The following is a 14074-nucleotide window of genomic DNA, read 5'->3' on the forward strand; positions in this document are numbered from 1 at the left end:
TCATCCTGGCATGTGAAATACTTTTGGAAAGACAATTATGGTTAGTTTTGGATAAGTACTCTCGAAAATCTACAAATAGGAGATGTTTTTTCTATTTTGATTATGTTTGGATAGGCAATCATTATTATTAATATCATCCTTCATATCTAGATAAACTAAGACAATCTATAAATAGAATATTTTTTCTTCTGTTTTGATTACGTTTGGATAGACAATTATTACTATTAGTATCAGCCTTCGTATCTAGATAAATATAAGGCAATCTATAAATAGAAGCTTTTTTTGTTTTGACTATGTTTGGATAGACAATTTATTATTATTAGTATCAGCCTTCATATCTAAATAAATCTAAGACAATCTACAAATAGATGATTTTTCATTCTGTATACGGTTATTATTATTAGTATCAGCATAAATACATTTGAAATGCCATGTGATAAATGATCCACACATAAGGAATGAATATTTTCCATGGAATATATCTAGACATGTTTTAGTGTTAGATACGTAGATACCTTCGTATCTAATAAATCTGAGCCAGTTTTTTGGGACCGAGGTAACATATAAAGAGGGGTCTTGCCCTCATGGGCAGAGCAACACAGAGATCAAAGTTGGCTTCCCTACGCACCAATAACAAGGGAAGCTACCTCGCAAGCCTGTGTACACTCAGCAAGCAGCAGTGTCCACAATGCTGGCTTGGTGCTGCTTTGTTGTGTCCCAGCTGCTCATCATAATAACGCTCATATACCTTGTCATGACCAAGAGCAAGATCCACGGTGGCACGTGCTCATCGGCGATGGTGCCGCTTCCACTTCCGCCAGGGCCATGGCCGTGGCCACTGGTGGGTAGCCTGCCCGAGATGGTGCTCAACAAGCCAGCGTTCCGCTGGATCCATCGCGTGATGAAGGATATGGGCACCGACATCGCCTGCTTCCGCCTTGGCGGCGTCCACGTCATCCCAATCACATGTCCCAAGATCGCAAGGGAGGTGCTCAAGAAGCAGGACAAAAACTTCTCGTCCCGCCCACTCACCTTCGCCTCCGGCACCATCAGCAGCGGGTACAAGGACGCCGTGCTCTCGCCGTTCGGCGACCAGTGGATGAAGATGCGCAAGGTGCTCACCTCTGAGATCATCTGCCCCTCCCGTCACAAGTGGCTCCACGACAAGCGCGCCGACGAAGCTGACAACTTGACGCGCTACGTCTACAACCTCACCGCCGGGGGGTCGTTATCTTCAACATCGGGACTAGCCAACGTCAATGTCAGGCACGTCGCGCGGCATTACTGCGGCAACGTTATCCGTCGGCTTGTCTTCGGCCAACGGTACTTCGGGGAGCCTCAGCCGGACGGCGGGCCGGGGCCGATGGAGGTGGAGCACATGGACGCTTCCTTCGCCCTCCTAGGGTTCACCTTCGCGTTCTGCGTCAGTGACTACCTCCCGTGTCTACTTGGCCTAGATCTCGACGGCCACGAGAAAATTATTAAGGAGGCCAACACAAAAGTGGATAGACTGCACGACGTGGTCATAGAAGAGCGTTGGAGGCAGTGGAATAGCGGCGAGAGGCAGGACGGGGTCCAGGACTTCCTTGACGTTCTCATCACGCTTGTCGACGGTGACGGCAAGCCATTGCTCAGCATCGATGAGGTCAAAGCACAGTCCAAGGTAAGCAAAATATTAATTAATGAGAAATTTTAAGATGGTTCAAGGGCCTAGATTGAATTTTGTGACCAATTGCCTCATAGTCCTAAATGGTACTAATACGTCATCCATGAGAAAAGGTAATAGCTCACACTATTAAATACTAGATCTTATACCGCATTTCGCAGGTGTTAGAAAAGGGAAACAATAGAATAAGAAATTATGAATTAATAGTTTAAACATAGCATTATTGTAATTTTCTACCATTTTGATGTGATTTCAACTTAAACTATATTTAAAATTCCAATTATTTAATTTAATCTCTCTTAATGCAAAGGTATAAATTGTAACAACTTACATTTATCTCCATGGAATGCATGCAGGGCATAATATTAGCGGCCATAGATAACCCGTCAAACGCAGTGGAGTGGGCGCTGGCGGAGATGGTGAACAACCCAGAATTGCTGGCCAAGGCGGTGGAGGAGATGGACCGGGTGGTTGGTCGCGAGCGACTGGTCCAAGAGTCGGACATCATGCAGCTCAACTATCTCAAGGCGTGCATACGTGAGGCATTTCGCCTCCACCCAATCGCTCCCTTCAACCTGCCGCACGTCGCGATTGGCGACACCATTGTTGCGGGCTACCGCGTGCCCAAGGGTAGCAACGTCATCCTCAGCCGGCTGGCCCTGGGCCGGAACCCCACCGTCTGGGATGAACCGCTCCACTTCAAGCCAGAGCGCCATATGGGAGACAACATCAATGTGGTGCTTACCGAGAGCGAATTGCGGTTCATCTCCTTCAGCACCGGACGGCGAGGATGCATCGCGGCATCACTAGGAACAACCATGAGTGTCATGCTCTTTGGCAGGCTCCTGCATGGCTTCACCTGGACCAAACCGGCTGGGGTGCCGGCCATCAATCTCAGCGAGTCCAAGCACAACCTTTTCATAGAGAATCCGCTAGTGCTACATGCTGAGCCACGTCTTCCAGTGCACCTCTACCCTCTCATGCATGTTTGAGAAAATAACGAGCTATGAATCACCGATATGGCAAGTATGCTAGCTTTTTTTGATGAATCTATACTTACTAATAAAGGAAGGAGATATTCTTTTTTTCGTCCCACTTTGTTTCGTTCCACTTCGATTGATTTTTACGTATGCTAGCTATTTTGGTTTTGTCCGTTTCACATATGAGTGACCCGGTTTCTTTCATGCGCCACTGAATCGTCCTATGCTTGTCCAAATCATTGGAACAGCACGTGCTAGCCAAACAACCGCACATCTAGTATTAATTTTGGACAAATAGAGAGGAAATGTATATAAGATGATGGAGAAGTCCATCGCTGCACGCAGCGGCAGCTGCATGCACCGCATCCACGGCTGGCACAGCGTCGCTGTTAGGATCAGCCGGAAGTGCTACTTCGAGTATAGTGCACCGCCGACGAGCGTTACGTTTCGTATTTGTTGTATTCGTTGTACTACGCATTGACAGCCGGACTGACGGGTCTGCTACAAGCACTGCACATGTGCAGGCGAGAGGACAGAATACTACCCTTGCACCGAACATTGTATAACGTAAACGCTTTACCCAGCTGCATGTATTTAAGGCCCATGCACCAGCTGTGGACAGTACTGATCGTTTTGCACGCTCTCCTTCAAACACGCACACAAGCACCTCGAGCTGCCGCGTTCCGTCGACGCCGCCGCGCCGGTGCCGCGATGTCCCAGAGCTCATCTTCCGCTCGTCGTCTCCGGACACCTCTGGCCCCGCTGCCATTGATCTTGTGCTCGAGGTGTGCCAGGACGAGGACTAGATGGTTTGTCTCCGCGACAGACCGAAACCCCGGCGTTCGTTTTTACAAGTGCCCGAACCAGGGAGTAAGTCTGTTTTTTGAACACCCATCCATATATGTTGCCGTTTCTGCTGTTGCTTTGCGTTTTCTTGTTCATCATTCAGTTTTGGAACTGACGCAGGACGGAGCTGCACACCACAGACTCGTCAATTTTCTGATAGGCCCGTACAACATACGACCTGCTCCCATCGCCACTTGCTCAAGAAAGTAGGCACTTATCATAATTTGCACTGACAGAAAAAGGTTCAACCAAAATAAAAGAGATGCCGCCACACAGCGAGCCAGCATATCAACTCGTTTTCAAAACCTCAGGAGGAACGTCAAAAGCAGGAAATGTAAGAATAACAGCACTAAGTCAATTTTACAGTCCCAACAAGTTGTGACATCCCTTATTGGAAAATGAAAATCACATGTCACAACTGTTCTCCCTCTCTAGTTTGCCCTGTAATTTAGTTACAAAACAATAAACAGGGAAAATATGTCAGCTCATTCCCGCATAAAACAAGCCATGCACGGCATACAAGCACAAAATATAAACACAAAAGGGGGCTTACAGCGCAGCCGCACACAATCTCTTGCATACATTTGGTGCCATCTACATTTTGCCTGCTCTTGCCGTATCGAATCCCAAACCGCACCTCCCATGAATAGAGATTGTAGAATTCATACGCCTCTGCCAGTGAATCAAAAATTGTGCCAAGCGCCGGGTTGACCACCACCTCAGTCCCCCTACCAGCGAATCCTCAAATGGCAGCTTCAAGCGGAGAAACGCGATCAACTACTACAGCCATCTCGTCTGGCGCACGAGAACCTCTTGGCCTGCAGTTAGAATAGCACAATCCACATAGTTATGGGAGGAAAAATAATTATCACAAAGAGCAGAAACAAAAGAGCGCCATAGAATGAGAGAAATGCGGTTACACTATATGTAGTCATGACCTTCGTTCATTGAAAATTGTAACTATCCCGACAGATAATCAACTGTTTCAACGTACATATGCAGAACACACAACATTAGCCAAACACCATACACATGCAGACCATTGAGTGTTATTAGTAGCAGACCACATCTTTTTTTTTGTCAACGAAAAATAACCAGGATATATAATGTCGGGGCACTGGTACTCATGATTAAGAAAACGAGTAAGGACCATTTTTGCCAAGCTTGATTCAGACTATATTCTATCCCCATTCTACATTCAGTCTGCTGCACGAAATTGACCAAACTTCTACAATTGGATTCAGATTTAGACTATATTCTCTCCCCCACTCTACAGTTGGATTCAGATTTAGACTATATTCTCTCCCCCACTCAACAATTGGATTCAGACTATTCTCTCCCCCACTCTACATTCAGACTGCTGCACGAATTTTACTGCAGTGGCATGGGTTATTTTTTTGCTAACAAACCACTGGTCAGGGCTTAAGGATAACATCTAATAACTTTTTGGCCAGGGGTTGATTCAGATTTCTATTGTTTCCCCCAGTCTTTATCCAGGTTCCTACCCAAATTCACCAATCTAATGAAACATTTATTAGTTGCTCGGATGACCGTGAACAAGAAATTACACCATTGACCTAAGCGACAAAAAATCAGTAGCTACCTGCGCTTCCAGCCAACGCGGATGGTGGTGTTGCCCGTAGCCGGACCGTTGTGGCCTAAGGACTGCACGGCGCAGCTCGAATGACCGCCGGCGTCTTGTCGCAGACTCATGCCGACGACACGCCCACGCCCCCAGAACTGAATGTCGTGCAGGATTCCGCCGTGGCACTGCAGAGGCTGGATTCGATGGAGGTGTGCGAGACGACGGCAGGAGTCGCACACCCGGGGTTTGCGGACGCCACATCTCCACCCCCAGAACTGAAGGTCTTGCAGGAAGCGCCGGAGGACTGGACATCAGTCAAAGCCCCCTCCTTGATCCAACCGACGCATGTCCGCTGAGGCCGCTCCGACGGCCGAATCCGGCGAGCCTACGGCCGATTGGGCAAAGCGTTACCGCCCTCCTCCAATACGCACGGCTCCTCACGCGCCTCTGGATCCCTTGCCGCCGAGATTGATCTGCAGCGCCAGCAACCGGAGCGAGCTCGTTAGATCTATATTTCAACCAAGAAGAACTAAAGAGGCAGGGGTTCACTCACCCAGAGTCCATCGCCGCCCCCGTCGTCGCTCCTGGAATCAGCATGAGCATAGCCAGCCGGGACAGGAAGCAGCCCGGACGCCGGTGCTGTTCTCGCAGCTCAGCTTGTTCTGCGACCACCAAGACAGGAAAGGGAATCGTGCGAGACGCAGCACATGCGGCTAACCTGTGTCCTCACCCTCAGGTCCAGTCCGTACAGAGCTTTCCGGATAGACCATCGGGCCCATGGAGCAGAAAAACAATGTCCCATTCTGCAAGCCGTGCGTGGCACGTCCCTTGCCCGCGTCAGAAAGTACAATGGACCGAGCCCACTGGACGGACGTGAGGCAGTGTATTTGTCTGTATCACGCCATGTATCTCCGCTTTACCCTTTTTACAAATCAACTTGCATGCATCACCACGCGACGCGCTGCCGCAGGATAACTGCGTGCAGCTGCCGCTGCGTGCAGGACATCCACGCTCCAAGATGATGCTCTTTTTATCACCAATGAAGGATGAAATTAGGTCGGCGCATATAGGGCAACTCCATTTGAGTTGTTTCTTCCGGCCCAAGTCCCAGGCGGTGCAGCATAGCAGCCTATAATAGTCTTTCTATTTTGGATCATCAATTAAATAGTACCACATAGTTTTCTTACTTTTAATTCTACAAGTTTATATACGATAGCAAATTGCCATGGGTATAAATAAGCAGCCTAAAAAACATTAAAAAAAACTCAGAGAGTGAGGTATGCAATGACGACGTATATTTTGAGGGTGATCAGATCTGAGTATGGGCCAATGAAAGCAATACAGACACGATTAAAGATCTGTGATTATGGGCCAATAGAACTAGTGAAAACCCAACTAAATATCTGAGATTATAGGCCAATGAAAGAAATGAAGACCCGATTAAAGATTCAAGACTATTATGGGCCAATGGAAGAAATAAAGACGTGATTAAACTTGCAAGCTCATGCCGATGTGTATGGTGCATAATTAAAGGAGTCGTGGGCTAAATCATTATAATTTACACCAAAGGCGAGAAGCAGATGGGTGGGGTAGACTGAGGAGGCATTGAAGGACGAGGAGGAACTCGCAATTTCCACAGTTGACACATACAACCAGCTCGTCACCACACTCACGAAACATGATATCATTGGTGATGACACACCGAGGTGTCCACCAAAGCCCGTGCCACCAGGGAGCTACCTCTCTCGCTAGGAATTTTTTACTTGCAATTAATTTTGATGATAAAAGACTAATGTTTGTCTCCCATTGCAACACACGGACATATGTGCTGATAAATCCAAAGGAAAAAAGAAAACTGAAAGAAAAATCAAAAATAAAAACCTCAAGGCAAAAAACCCAACAGAAAGCCCAAGAAATACTGGAATGGAATCAAACCTTGGAAGAAAAAATCAGAAAATCAGCACAACAGAAGTCAGACCAAACACAACGAAAGCTACAGAATAAAAAGGGAGCAACTAGTTGATGAGGGCTTCTTCGGGAGCCTCGCAATGATCAGCGCCACTCGGTGCGCTCTCAGCCGCCCCGCCCCGTGTCGCACTCTAGGCGCTTCCTTCGTAATTTGTTTTTTTTTCGCACGCGTTTTCGGCTTTTAAAATGGTTTTTTCTACTTTTTAGTTTTCCATAGCTTTTAGGCCAAAAAAATTGCGCGAAAAAGCATGTTTTTTCTTCCACGGGAGGCATAGTTTTGCTTCCGCAAGAGGCACGGTTGTGCTTTCGCGAGAGGCACGGCTGTGCCTCTCGAAAACGGAAAAAAGGCATTTTCTGTTTCTTTTCCTTCCGCGAGAGCACGATTTTGCTTTCGCAAGAGACACGGTTGTGATTTTGCGAGAGGCACGACCGTGCCTCTTTCGAAAAGGAAAAAAACGCGTTTTTCTTGTTTTTTTCCTTCCGTGAGAGACACGGTTTTGCTTTAGCAAGAGGCACTGTTGTGATTCCGCGAGAAGCACGACCATGCCTCTTTCGAAAAGGGAGAAACCCATGCTCCCGGTTCGGTTTTTTCGTCCAGCTTTTTCGTGAGAAAAGTTCGTTAAAACTATAAACGTGCATCTAGTTTTGAAGATATCGACGCGAGGAATCCAACAGTGAAAATGGTTCGAGATTTGGACGCACGCTTTAAGAGATAAAATATTTTGAATAAACGGATCTACGAAAAAAGAGAAAACTCACATGTTGTGACAAAATGGCGCGTGCCATTTGTCACAACCTGAGAAGGTGAGGTGATCTTTGCGATGAGTACTCCTCAATTAGTGATATCGAAATAAAAAGTCCGGTTGAAAATAGACAGATGAAAAGCTTTACCTCTTAGTTTTACTTTCTTATGTGTTTTCTCTTCGACGTACTCCCTCCGTTCCTAAATATAAGTTTTTATAAAGATTTCACTATGGACTACATAGCGAGCAAAATGAATGAATCTACACTCTAAAATATGTCTATATACATCAGTATGTAGTTTGTAGTGGAATCTCTAAAAAAACTTGTATTTAGGAACGGAGGAAGTACATAGCTTTCCAGTTTGGGTTTTAACTCTATATTCTCCTGGCTCTGTCAGCTTTATCTTAATGAATGCAAAGTATCCCGGAAAAAACCCTGCCTAGAAGTTTGACTCATGAAAAAAAAGTTCCTGCAGTTTCCCCTACAAAATGCAGAATTCTGGGCAGGGCTTTTACTTTACTTGCTCCGTCTTTTAATTGTAGCTTTTATCTTATCTCTATTACTACATCTATTCCAAAATAATTTCAGTTGTGGATTTGTCCTAAGTCAAACTTCTTTAAGTTTGACCATAACTACAGAAAAATATATTAACATCCACATCTGGGAACCACTAGGGATCAGACTACTGATCCCTAGCTTTTCGTCAGACTGGTGGATAGCCATTGGATGAAACAGTGCTGGACGTTGGATGCATCCTTTAAACAACGCCCCCTTTCCTTGACGGTTTCTAAAACCATTTCCTATATACACGTAGTTTCCATAATATGAGGTCCCTATAATCACGTATGATAACTACCTTGGCAGTTTCCAAACAAATAGTCCTTTACTCACGCTGCTTCCATATACACCGGTAGAAAAAGGGTCTGTTGTCCCGGTTCGTAAGGGCCTTTTGTCCCGATTCTGGAACCGGGACTAAAGGGTCAGTACTAATGCCCTGTCCCTTTAGTCCCGGTTCAATCCAGAACCGGGACAGATGGGCCTCCACGTGGCCTGTGCGCGGAGCCCAGGCAGGAGACTCTTTGGTTCTGGTTGGTGGCACCAACCGGGACCAATAGGCATCCACGCGTCAGCATTTCTGTGGTTGGGGTTTTTGTTTTTTTTGAAAGGGGGGGGGGTTTGGGGGTTTTGGGAGGTTAATTTAGGTGTTTCATATATTGTGTTAGCTAGCTATAGTTAATAGAGAGAAGTGTCCTCTCTTATGTCCGTGCTTGGTCGACGCTACGTACTATACATACGTATAGAGAGGACTAGACACGCTAGCTAGCTAGTAAGCAAATGAAGGAAACAGAAGATCGTCATGAACATATATGCATACAGAGAGAAGTGATATCGACCACCTCTCCTTCTCCGAGAGATTGGTCGAATAACAAGTTCTCGTATATCTATCCGATAATACCGGCTACATATATACAATAATTATCTCTTACAAATATAATCATACGGACTCAGGGTCCACATAGTATTCTCCGTCTTCAGGGATCACGTGGTCAAGAAAGAATGCCGCCAATTTCTCTTGAATTGCTCGCATGCGAGCTGGTGCTAGGAGTTCATCCCGCTTCCGAAACATCTAATTTAAAGAAGGGGGTCAATACATATATATATGAATGAATGAAACTCAACACAACTGATGGTAATAAAAATAAAATTGTGAATGTTGTTATTTACGTACTTCATATTGTTTGTCAGTGTAGCCCCGCTCACAGGTCGTGTGGCGGATGGACTCACAAACGTAGTATCCACAGAAATCATTCCCTTGTTCCTGCCACAACCACTTTACAAGAAATAGAGGTCAATCAAACTAATAAGAAAGAATGCCAAATGGTATTGATGAAACTAGGGCTTGAATGACTAGTAGATGCGCGGAACATGCTACTATAGTACTTACTTTCGGGTGTCTAAATTGCAGCTCCTTCGGCAGTCCCGGAGCTTTTCTGGTGAATTTTCTCCAAACCCTGCCGGACAAAGAAAACAATTACTTGATATATCAGGAAATGAACAAAGTTGCTGATATGGTGGATAATGATCGATTTAACTTACTTCTCGAGTATTTGAGTCATGTCTGCATAGTCCTGGAGTTCTTTTCGTCTTGAGTCTAAGACGGTTACTAGTCCCTGCTCAAGCTTAATCTCTAGAAGAATATAGTGGAAACTGCACACGCATGCATAACTCATCAATTACATTACTATAACCTTGACTAATATATAATGAAAACCGAATACGCACAAGACAGTAACACTCACTTGAAGTTGTAAGGAAAGAGTATTATATCTTTGTTTTCATTTATTACCAACGATCGTAGCAAGTTGGCCTCGGTAGATGCGGCATGAAATTTAACCTGAGTTGCATCTATGAGATATGTGTTAATGAACCCAATATCACCGACTTGTCTTTTCTTCAATTCGGCGATCTTCAATCTGCATAATATAGTGAGGATGATTATAAATACATGCAATGAAAGAGCTGAGCTATATAGAGAGACTTAATGACAGAAGTAGTACTACTTACAGACAGTAGCAGGCGACCGTTGTTTTATCGAGGGCCAATTGATTGAAAAACTGATAGAACTCCTCAAATGGAACAGGCAACAGTTCAATTCCAACGAGGTCATGCTCCTTTTAACTTTCACATACAAAGTACTCCTCCCCCCAGAGTCTCTGCAGATTTTCAAGTACCAATCATGCAATCTTCGCATCATCGTTGATAGAGATCTTTCATCTTTGACGAGAGGCTTCCCGTACTCGTATCTTTGTATCTACACCTCCATGGGTTCATAATGTACATCGTCGGGCAGGTAATCTGCAAGATTGCTATAACCGGGCACCATCCTCGGATCATTAGCGACGTTGTGGCTAGGCACCTTGAGCGGGGGGCACGATTGCTTCGCTTGTTCGTCGAGCTGGGCAATTTGTTTCTCAGCTTGTCGTTCTTTCAGCCTTTGATCACTGACAGTACTTCCCGACCGCTCCGCTTCGGCAAATTCCTTTTCAATAATGCGCTCATAGTTTCCTTTCGGCGAAGACTTGGGTGGTTTTGTCAGGGCAGCCAGAGTGCGCTTCGCTTTCACCGGATCTACCTTCTCCTCCGGAAGTGGATGTCTCTTTGCTTTCAACCCTTGAAACCAGTCATCCACTTCGGTTCGTGCGATCTCGGCATTCTCCTCCGGGGTCCTCTCATATGGTAACTTCTCTGGAGTCTTCAGAGAAGGACCGAATCTGTATGTCCTCCCGCCTCTGGCTGTACTGCTAGACGCCGGCCGAGCAGACGGAGCGGTTGTCTTCTTTACTTGCTTACGAGGCGGAGGAGAAGGACTACGACGCGCCTGAGCAGCCGGAGCGGCGGCAGGTCTCTTCCGCCCTTGCTGACGAGGCGGAGAAGGAGGAGGCTGGCTGCTCGGGCGCGTCGGCGCAGGCGGAGAAGGAGGCAGAGTACCGTCACGCACTGGAGAAGGAGCCGGTCGAGTGCCCTGATCGTCACTCGCCGGAGGAGGAGGCGGTGGAGGAGGCGGAGTGCCCTGACTCGCCGGAGGAGGAGGCGGTGGAGGAGGCGGAGTGCCCTGACTTGCCGGAGGAGGAGGAGGAGGCAGAGGCGTCCAGTTCGGAAGGTTGATGAGCTCCTTCCGCCATAGGCATGGAGTCTTCAGAGCAGACCCCAGCCTAGTCTCCCCTTCACCAGTAGGGTGGTCAAGCTAGAGGTCCTCAAATCCCTTCATTATTTCATCCACCATCACCCTAGCATATCCTTCTGGAATCGGCCGACAGTGAAAAGTTGCGCCGGGTTCAGTAGGATAAACAGAGCCAACAGCCGCCTTGACCTTCAAATTCATCCATTGCGTCATAAGGTGGCAATTTTGAGACTCCGTGATAGCATCCACGGGATAGCTGGCAGGAGTCGTCAAGGCATGCTCCGGCTGAAGCAGCTCGGTGGAAGCCATGCAGCTTCTCCGCTGAGATGGCGGGGTAGCTTCGGGGGAAGCTTCGGCAGTACGTTTGCTGCGATTTGCTTCTCGTTCCTCTATCGCTTGTACCCTTGCTTGCAGCGCCTGCATTTGGGTCTGCTGCACTTTTTTCGTCCTCTCATGGGATATGTAACCGCCAGTGCCCGGAAACCCAACCTTCCACGGAATGGAGCCTGGCGTGCCTCGTGTCCGTCCAGGGTGCTCAGGATTCCCGAGGGCCATTGTGAGCTCGTCGTTCTCTCTGTCTGGAAAGAACGTCCCTTGCTGCGCTGCTTCGATATACTGCTGAAGCTCCCTGATTGGTATGTCCGTCGGCGCGATTGCTATGATCTCAAACCTTTCATTCGAGCTCAACTTTTTCTTTGGGCCTCGTCTCTTTACCGAAGTTGTGCTCGATCCGGAGGGCTAGAAAAAAGAACAAAGACTTAATTAATATGTGTACATACCAAAACAATGAATGCATCAATTAGCTAGTCAGCACAGGCTTAACTAATATATATACCTGGCCGGACTCGGTTCGGTCACCGGAGCCGTCATCACGGTCTCCTTCTTGCACCGGCATTGGGTCACCGGAGCCGTCCTCATGTTCTTCTTCTTGCACCGGCATTAGGTCACCGTAGCCAACTTCTTCACCCTCTCCTTCCAGACCATCGGTGTCGTTGAGAAACAACGAGACGGCATCACTTCCTTCTGCGATTATGTCCCTCAACAACGCTTCTTTTGCTTCGTCTCGGGCGGTGTCCATAGTTTCTACAAATATTTACAACATGGCAATTATTATTCAAACATGATAGATGGATATATTACTGGCAAATGTAGAACTAGCTACCTAATCATAGTAAGGAATCATATATATTAATTAGTGGCGTCGACGCTGCTTCTCTAGGGTTTGGGGTGGCCTCGACAACGCTTCAAGGGTTTGGGGTGGCCTCGAGAACGCTTCAAGGAGGGGGTAATATCGACCCCCCCCCACATGTTGAAGCTATCGGGAGGGGGTATATCGACAACGACGACACTACATCTATGTCCCTCGACGACCCTCGTTCCCGATAAAAAAAGAGGAAGAAGAAGAAAAAAAGAGGAGAAGAGCTCCTCTATTCTTTCTTCTCCTCTTTTTTTTCTTCTTCCTCTTCTTTTTTATCCTCTTCTTCCTCTTATGTTCGAGAGGATCGCCGAGGGGTCGGGAGGTTGCCTAGTGTCAAAGGATTCAACAAAACCATGTCTTCATCATTAGGCGAAAATAACAGGTGCATGATGGTACGAAGCTCTCCAAAGTTATTTTGGAACGGAGTCCTAGATAGGATAATTCTCTTTTTGGTACAAAGTTCAGCAAGAACCTTCCAAATATCGTTATTTGGAAGGCCTTTGCTGAAATTCATACAAAAAGGCAAATTATCCTATCCGGGACACCATTCCAAAATAACTTTGGAGGACTTCGTCATGCCCTGGTTACTTCCGGCTAATGATGAAGCCATGGATTTCTTCAATACTTTGACACTAGGAAACCTCTCTCGACCCTTGGCGATCCTCAACCCCTCGAACCCTCGACGACCCTGGAACCCTCGACCCCTCGGCGATCCTCTTCTTTCTGTCATGTTCGAGAGGATCGCCGAGGGGTCGGGAGGTTGCCTAGTGTCAAAGGATTCAACAAAACCATGTCTTCATCATTAGGCGAAAGTAACAGGTGCATGATGGTACGAAGCTCTCCAAAGTTATTTTAGAACGGAGTCCTAGATAGGATAATTCGCTTTTTGGTACAAAGTTCAGCAAGAACCTTCCAAATATCGTTATTTGGAAGGCCTTTGTTGAAATTCATACAAAAAGGCAAATTATCCTATCCGGGACACCATTCCAAAATAACTGACAAGACATTGCACCACATCACTCCTTAGCCTTGGTACAATTCCTGGATCGATCACCTTCTGAGAGATTGCATTGAGGAATGCACATAGCTTCACAATGGCTAATCGGACGTTTTCCGGTAGAAGCCCCCTCAATGCAACCGGAAGCAGTTGCGTCATAATCACGTGGCAGTCATGAGACTTTAGGTTCTGAAACTTTTTCTCTGGCATATTTATTATTCCCTTTATATTCGACGAGAAGCCAGTCGTGACCTTCATACTGAGCAGGCATTCAAAAAAGATTTCTTTCTCTTCTTTCGTAAGAGCGTAGCTGGCAGGACCTTTATACTGCTTCGGAGGCATGCCGTCTTTTTCATGCAAACGTTGCATGTCCTCCCATGCCTCAGGTGTATCTTTTGTCTTCCCATA

At 46.6% G+C, this 14074-nt stretch overlaps 1 protein-coding gene and 1 long non-coding RNA gene across 3 annotated transcripts; one reads left to right on the plus strand and one right to left on the minus strand.

The window, feature by feature from the left end:
• Positions 1 to 634: 634 nt before the first annotated feature.
• On the plus strand, positions 635 to 2703 carry LOC125524712 (tyrosine N-monooxygenase-like). Its single transcript, XM_048689752.1, has 2 exons — positions 635 to 1663; positions 2023 to 2703. Exons 1-2 carry the CDS (start codon positions 689 to 691, stop codon positions 2656 to 2658), a joined length of 1611 nt encoding a protein of 536 aa, XP_048545709.1. The 5' UTR covers positions 635 to 688; the 3' UTR covers positions 2659 to 2703.
• Positions 2704 to 3805: 1102 nt separating this feature from the next.
• On the minus strand, positions 3806 to 5835 carry LOC125524424. 2 transcript variants are annotated; one of them, XR_007290749.1, is made up of 4 exons: positions 5631 to 5833; positions 5096 to 5550; positions 4046 to 4310; positions 3806 to 3933 (listed from the first exon to the last, which is right to left on the minus strand). It is a non-coding gene; the product is annotated as an uncharacterized LOC125524424 (long non-coding RNA). The 2 variants fall into 2 exon arrangements; XR_007290748.1 differs by having other exon boundaries at positions 3806 to 4310; positions 5631 to 5835.
• Between the last annotated feature and the right edge of the window lie 8239 nt (positions 5836 to 14074).

The sequence above is a fragment of the Triticum urartu genome, chromosome 7 (genome assembly GCF_003073215.2).
Source record: "Triticum urartu cultivar G1812 chromosome 7, Tu2.1, whole genome shotgun sequence".
NCBI lineage: Eukaryota > Viridiplantae > Streptophyta > Magnoliopsida > Poales > Poaceae > Triticum > Triticum urartu.

Excerpts from the sequence above, each read along its gene's own strand:
- LOC125524712 (XM_048689752.1), top strand. The coding sequence starts at position 689 with ATGCTGGCTTGGTGCTGCTTTGTTGTGTCCCAGCTGCTCATCATAATA. Across the intron at positions 1,664-2,022 it reads AGGTCAAAGCACAGTCCAAG|GGCATAATATTAGCGGCCAT; the intron begins GTAAGCAAAATA and ends GAATGCATGCAG.